Here is an 8,315-nt window from a genome sequence, read left to right on the forward strand (position 1 = left end):
GCACATTGTTATTTCGCTGACGTCCTTTCTTTCTCTCTCGCCTCTTCGTCACAGCGCAGTTCCACGCTCGAGCAATAGGTCGCTCGAACGTCGCTCCAACCGCACTCGGCCTTTCCACTCTTTTCCCTCTTTTCACGTTTTACTCCTTTACTCCTTTTACTCACTTGGCGCCATCGCCCCCTCCCGCCCTTCCTTCCTTCCTTCCTACCTTCCGCCACGATATCACCACGATTATTATGCACTCACTACAACTAATTTACATACTACGAATTCGCACTACAATCTCTGGAGAGTTGCGATATTCACGTCTACTTCATCGCTCTTCGATTGTCACGGCCTCCCTCCCTCGTACACTCGATCCCTCACTCCTCTCTCGCTCGCACCAACTCTCACTCCCACTCCCACTCCCACTCCCACTTCCACTCCCACTTCCACTCCCACTCCCAATCTCTCTCTCTCTCTCTCTCTCTCTCTCTCTCTTTCTTTCTTTCTCTCACCCCCTCGCCACTCCTTTCATCGTCGAACCGTCAAACACCCGCTCGCGCCCTCTCGCTCGACCAGCCAAGCCACACGCACTGTAAATTCCCTCACTCTCGCCCCTCCCGCGACGCCTCATGCGCCTTCATTTTATTGATCTGGTAGTATGCGTTTTTACATGATGGCACAACGAGTGAAAAAATTTTAGCATTCGCTACATCGTTACGACGTATTCCTACATTATCGACCCTTAAGACTTTTACGAAAAAATGTAGCTGCCCGTACAAATTGTGGACTAAGATATCTAATTGCTAATAATATAAAGCAAACAATCATTGTCGTAACCCATCGAAACTTATCCTCGCTTCACCTCGCTCAACAAAATTAGGATGATGAACATTCTTGTCTAGTCTCGTGAGAATAGTGAAATGTCGTTTAAATATCGCGCCATTTGTTGCTCTCCGAAAAGCGTACGCGGGTAACTTTGATCGATTAAAAACGAAGGTTAGCAAACTACAAAAACACAACAACAACAACAACAACAATATATACATATATATATATATATATATATATATATATATAAACAAGAAACGAAAGACAAAAAAACGAAAAAAAAACAAAAACAACGAAACTTGAATATATATTTTCTGAACGAATATTTTAATGGATAGATAGAAGTTCCTGGACTACCAACGACATTTTTACGCCATTTTTCAATTTATGCACCGGTGTAGTATGTACATTTTCGTGTAATCATTCGAAATTTTTGGCACCAAAATTTCTTGGTTAATCCTAAAATATTTTCAAACAAATTGTTATTTCATTCTTAGCGACGTGGACGCCGTATTTTTTTTTATAAAGTTTTAACAAAATGTGTGGGATGTACGTTGAGAAAAAATGAATGCCGACGATAATGCCTCGATTAATATTTGTTTTAAAAGTGCTGTGCGTCATATTTTAAAAGAGGCTGCCGAAAATTATACTAAAGACAATAAATGTAATAATACATTTGGTCTTTATTTTTTATCATTGCGCAGAAGGTTCAGTTTGCTCGAATATTCGTGTAAATCAAATTTTTCAATAAAATCGACTTTCAAAAATCAAATTAGGATGAAAGATAGAATTCCATTTCGTTAAACATTGATTCGTTGGCAAAATTATATTTGTTTTATCTACGTATCTAGGACACAATATGTCCACATATTATAAATAACATAAACATTATATTATATATTCACAGTTTTACCTGACACGTTATTGAAGTTACGTTGCATGTTTGGAGCGACTTTTGAAAGAGCCTTAGAATTATACGAGGCAAGGAAGATAACACTTTTTACCATAGAACCATTGAAGCATAATATTAAGAAACAGAAAGATTTTTGTTTCTTTGAAGTTGAGGGACAGAGCAGTGAAGTTTATACTATTTTTCCTAATATAAACTTTTGCTCCTGCTTAGCTTTTGAGTATGAAATTTTCCTAAATTTCACTTATTTACATTTGTAAATAAAAATCTTTTTTATTTTAGACCACCTGAGCAATTTAATTTTTTTAATATTCTTCCCGTTTTCAGAATTCAAGTCCTTAAAGAACAAAATACTTTTACATGTAAGCATATACTCGCAGTTTGGTTAGCTTCGATCACTTGCAATCACTTAAGCATCGAAACTATACCAGAGAAAAAATTCTGCGAATTATTATTAGGACGTTTTAGATATGAGTATCATTAATGACGGTGAATATAAGTTAACGGCTAAATTAGGTAATGTCAAAATAGTTCTTCAACTCTTGAAAGCTGTAAATTTTAAAGAGGTATAATAAAAATAATTTACTATATAGCATTAAATTTATATGTCACTTTTCAAAATTCTTATTTTCAATATTTATAGTAATAATATATGAATAATAAACAATGAAATAAAATTTTGATTCGCCCTACTTATATTGATTAGAAACCGAATTTCAAAAATTTGGAACAATCTCTCGTTTCTCACTTGCGTTTATCCAATTTATTTTACAATAATTAATTTACAATAAAATCTAATATTAAGATAACTATTGATTTAATTGATAAACACACAATAGAATGTGGATATAAACAGAAATGTAGAAATATTCAAATTTGTGCATTAACTTCAATCGGTGTAATATTGTAAACCAGCGGAATAAATTTATTTTTAATTTGTTACAATTAATTAGCATTTAAAAAGATTGCTTAAGAAACATCTATGACATTTGTTTATATATTTTTGTAGTATGCAACATTTTGTGTCTCTGCAAATGGCATGAAAATTACCGTTGAAGAAGCAAAATGTATGCAAGCCAGTGCTTACATACCAGTTCAACTGTTTGAAGAATTTATATTGACAGAGGACGTCATTTTCCGAATATGTTTAGATTCATTAATTGAGACTCTTTCAATGTTGGGGTATCGTTTATATACCCCAGACAACCCTATTTTATTACACATATTGTATAAAGTTCAGTATCGCTATACCCTAAAATTGAACAAATAGTATTCGTTTCACTTTCAATTTCAATTATTAGTAGCATATAATTATATGTCTAAAAGTATTATTTAATCATAAATTAGAATTTCTTTTATCTAAAATAAAAGCTTTGATAAAAATCGTTGAGTTATTAATATTGTAAAACTTTGTACCTTTTAATAGCGTGTTGGCTATCCCGTGGGAATACTTATTGAAAGAAATGGAATAGTGGTGGATTGTTCTTTAAAAAGTTATGATCCTGACGAAATATTGGACTTTGATTTAGATCCAGAAGCTGTAGTAAATAAGGTTCTTTTACAAAGTGAATTGTTGAAAGATATTTTCGCAGAACTTGATAACAGTAGTATTTATTTAGAGGTAAGAAAAATAATTTTTATATCAAACTTCAGCTAAAAAATTACTCGTATACAATATGAGTTATGTATAAAAATCAAAAAGTACTAAATTATTTTGCATTGATAAATTCGCTTTTGTATGATTTTAATTGTTCCGTTAATATTTTATAATAATTATATGTAAAATATATTTTTCAAGCTGCTTCTATCACCAAAATCGCCTTATTTTATGATAAGTACAAAAGGAACTATTGGTGAATGTCATATTGAACTTCCACATAATACCGAATTAATAGAGACTTTTCAATGTAAGAAAGAGTCTAAATCAAAATACTTGCTAAAACACATGGGGCGAGCAATGAAAGCCGTACCTTTCTCTAATAAAGTTTCCTTAAGGACCAACGAAGCTGGCATTTTATGTTTTCAATATATGATTAAAACAGACAATGACGTCAATTGTTTTATAGAATATTATGTAACTACTTATGTAACTTCTTGAACATATTTATATAAGACGATTTAAACAAATAATAAAATATATGCATGTTACAGGTTTCACCAGTTATTAATGATGATGATGATGATGATGATGATGATAATAATGATAATAATGATGATAATAGTACAAATTAAGTATAAATTAACATTAAATGCATTGTATAAATATTTCACAATACAAATATATAAATTATTGGCGGACAGAAGTAAAAACTACAATTTTATAAAGGCTGAGTTTATTTAGACTAGATGATACTGTACACGATGTTTGCATTATTTAAGTATATTTAAAGAGAAGTGTTACACTCTGTGACAACGTTGAAGAACACATTAAGATGGAATCTATTAAATTTAACAATAAAAAGGAAAATAAATTACAATTTCAAATTATATTTCATTAAAACACAACTATCCTATTTACTAACGGAAATTTTGTGCAGTACCATAAGGAAGAACATTACATTGCATCATTTACATTTTAGAACAATCGTGAAAATTGCATGAGTTTAATCGCTCTTTAAATTTAATTAAATGAAGATTCGCTTTCAATTAAACATACCTCGAAACTACATTGTTCCAGCTCTACTAATAAAAAAGTTAGGCATGAGTATACTTAAAAAATAAAACATACGCAATTCTTAATATAGAGTCCCTAATCGAAAAATAGCTGCTTATTATATAATAACACATTTGACGAAACAAGCACAATAGAACTAAACAAAAAATTACGTGCTTTTATTCCTCTTTGTAACTAGCACAGATCTACATTTTAATCTTAGAGTGAATGTTGTCAACAGTATGTTCATATTATATTATTTTATAAATAAATTGTAAAATACGCGTGAAAAATAATCGTGTACACATTAAAATTAAAATATTAACATAAAAAAGAAAGCAAAAAATTTTTTCTCTTTTTACAATATTATAAAAATGAGCATACTGTACAATAATTACAGTTCGAGTTGATTAGATTTTCTTTCAAAGGCACAAAGGCCCTTTTGTCGCATATTATTCTGGTATGGTACACCCATACGTACACAGGCGCGCGCGCACACACACGCACACACACACACACACATATATATATATATATATATATATAAAACTGGGAATGCTAGTAGCACAGCATAATTTTAATTCCGATATATAATATTATAGTTTATAACGTTATTAAGTAAATATTCCTATGCAATTGATGCTTGACTGAGACTTTTACAACATTTAAAATGAAACCTTTATCATTAAAGATAAAAAGTCGTAAATTTATACATATATATATATATATATATATATATATATATATATATATATATATATATAATAATCGATTAAATATTTCTAAAATGCAATTACATTAGATGGATTTAGTCGTCAAATTTATAATTGTAGGTATTCAAACATTTTTCCCACTGATATAAACATTTAAGTATATTATCGATATTTTTAAAAAATATTTCAGAACAAAATTATGATAATTAAGAAATTACCAGATAAATAGCCTACCATTGCATTTGCCAATGGTGAAATATTGAAAATAATTGAATTTCAATAGTAACGACGAATGAAATGAGAAAGAAATACTGGGAAAATGAATTAATTTACTGTTTCGAAGATCAATACTGGTCGAGGAAATCTCTAAGCTCCGCGTTTATAAAATAAAACTACAGGCTTTCATGAAAGAAGCAAATCAAAATGCAATTGACGATGTTTTTATACAAGTCTCATTTTATCGATGTATCTGTTCGATAATTATTCATTGCAATATTAAAATTAACTATGAAAAAGTATAGAAGCATAATTCTAGGGGTATTAAATGTTTAATAATTATCATATATTTAATAAAAAAAAATAATATTTATAGAGAGGAGCATGAAAACTACACGATTTAAAATCACTAAATTAAAACCAATACCAAAAATTACACAATACAATATTTAATTCGGTAAATTATCGTTATTTGCAAACTGTTAAGAGTACCACTGACTTGGAGTTACTTTTTTTTTTTTTTTTTTTTTTTTTTTTTTTTTTTTTAAATTATCGTACGTATATAATATAAAAGATAGTTTTAAAAAGACGTAGCCTTTTGATATTGAACTAGAATTTAAAGATAGCATGGCCATAATAGTTGTTACACTAGTTATAATGTATTTGCAAATAATGAGGATAAATTATGACATTGGCAAATGTAAAAATGTAAAAGTGTAAAAATATTTTAACATTGGTTTGGACAAGAATCACCGAAAAATAAATCACAAGATGACGATCTATATTTTGCTCTAAACGGCATAATCTACTGGCAAATAGATATATTTACGGGTTGCGTGCATCCATCATTACAAAATAAGAATGAGATGTTAAGTACATTTATGAATACAATGTACCCTCCTATCGATAAAATCTCAATTATAAATCATACTTTTTTCCGGCTGGCATTAGCATAAAGACGTTAATCTAGCTTCTAACATCTTTTCTTTTTTTTTGTTTTTTTTTTTGTTTGTTTTTGTTTTAGAATGGCCATGTACAGATTCTTCAATTCATAGCGAATATACAAACTTTAAATAATATTCGATCCGTAGGTTGCGCAATCTATATATATATATATATATTCATAAGATTTTATCAGACCTGAAGGCTGAGCTGAAGATCGATCTGTCGAAAATCTAAAACGCGAGCACCGACCATAAAAGCCGAGGCATTATTATCACGACAAAAGGTCGTCAAATCAACGGTAATGAAAATCCGTACACAATGACAAAATACGTCTAATTAGTCTAAACATCTATCCTTATAATTTTTAATCATGTATTGCACCGAGACGTCGTTAAGAAAATAAATTACAAAACATTATGTTCTCTAATAAATTTTGATCCCACATGACAATTCTATGTATCCACTCCAATATCTAAGCATTTGACATTTTCTTACATAATAATACGTATTGTTCATTTTTATTATAAGAATTCATAAAACTAATTATTCAATTAGTAGTTCACTTGGTTTATACGAGATATTACGAAACTACCATATGATCGAAGCCTATCTTACATTGACTAATCTTTATTACGTAAAGATCGTAATTGTAATTAGTACAACTAGTCACTAGCTAGATTGATGGTGATTCCTGTCCATATACTAAATATTATATATTAGGGCAGCTAACGTACGAAATATTATATAGAATTAAATACTCTATAGAGATTAAAGAATCTAGCTAGTTAAGTTACCCAGGCATGTGGCGATTAAATTATAATGTACATTTAAAACATCTAAATATATAACACATTTAATGGTAATGAGTTTAAGGTCGATCATATTATGAAAATAGATAGGAAATTTTTTTAAGACGGAGTAATATGAATAATAATAATAAAAATTATAAAACAAAAAAAAAAAAAATTAAACAACATGTATAATGTAGAATGAAAATCACATTTAGCATAGATAAATATCAGTCTCCACTATTTGATTAGAAAAGTTTATGAGCATGTTTGATTGATATATGATTGACACGTAGAGTATGACTTGAAAGAAATTGTCCCTAAAATAAATATTTAGCTTGCAAAGTATAACATTGATGGGAAAATAAGTCTTGTTAAAACTGCAAAAAAAAAAAAAAACAAACAAAAAAAATATTTTTCATTCATCTGTTATGTTTATCGTATAATCGAAAAAAAATCCGACTAATTTTACAGAATTATATTTACAAAAATCTAGACTCTAATATATTTCTACAGATATTGTCCAATGTTTTATTATTACTTAATTATATTTTATGTTTTTTATGATATTGAAGTATTTCGTGAAAGCAAATGTACTCGTCTGATTACTGTAATTAAAGTGACGATACCAGCTAACTTGGTGATTATTTAATGAAAGCATTGTTAATATCGATAGCAAAAATTAATTAGCATATCTAAAGACTAAAACTGTACAGGATAGCAAATTTAAAGATTATTTTATTTTATGACTATACGGTTATTCAAATCCATTGAATAGCCGTCTGTTAAAAGTCATAATGATCAATTTGCGCCCTATCCCCCGCCCTCCTACGCACTTTAAACAATAAATGGCATTTTTAATTAAGTGCAGGAAGGAGTGTGTAAGATAGTAAAAGTCGACGCTGATAAATTCACAATTTTTAATACATATGCTGTATTATCAGCTAATCGGTGTAAAGGAATGAACGCAGAAGAAAAACGTCTTCTATATGTTTCCTTTGTTACTTTATGTATAAAGCCATATAGAATTATGGCCTCGGTGAATCTAATTAACAAAATATTTGTATATAAAATAGTATCGTATTACTAAAAATTACGTATAAATGAACAGTCACCTGAATTATTTAGTTGCATTGTTGATTTATGGCATTTTATTTTATTACGCATGAAAGTTTCGTTTTTACTATATAGTTTGTCGATTATATGACGTACGTAGCCTAAGTGTTCGATTTTGCGATTTGAGTATGCAAAATGATATAAGGGATAAGTTGGTATAT

At 29.4% G+C, this 8,315-nt stretch overlaps 1 protein-coding gene across 1 annotated transcript; it reads left to right on the forward strand.

Annotated features, from left to right (window-relative positions):
- Positions 1–1,903: 1,903 nt before the first annotated feature.
- LOC105362691 (Radiation insensitive 1) lies at positions 1,904–3,910 on the forward strand (the record flags this gene model as incomplete). Its single annotated transcript, XM_011500176.1, has 6 exons — positions 1,904–1,943; positions 2,051–2,289; positions 2,733–2,957; positions 3,150–3,344; positions 3,522–3,797; positions 3,875–3,910. Coding segments are annotated over exons 2-6 (828 nt in total), but the record flags the coding sequence as incomplete, so codon positions are not given.
- Between the last annotated feature and the right edge of the window lie 4,405 nt (positions 3,911–8,315).

The sequence above is a fragment of the Ceratosolen solmsi genome, unplaced genomic scaffold, assembly GCF_000503995.2.
Source record: "Ceratosolen solmsi marchali unplaced genomic scaffold, CerSol_1.0 scaffold41, whole genome shotgun sequence".
In the NCBI taxonomy this organism is placed as follows: Eukaryota; Metazoa; Arthropoda; class Insecta; order Hymenoptera; family Agaonidae; genus Ceratosolen; species Ceratosolen solmsi.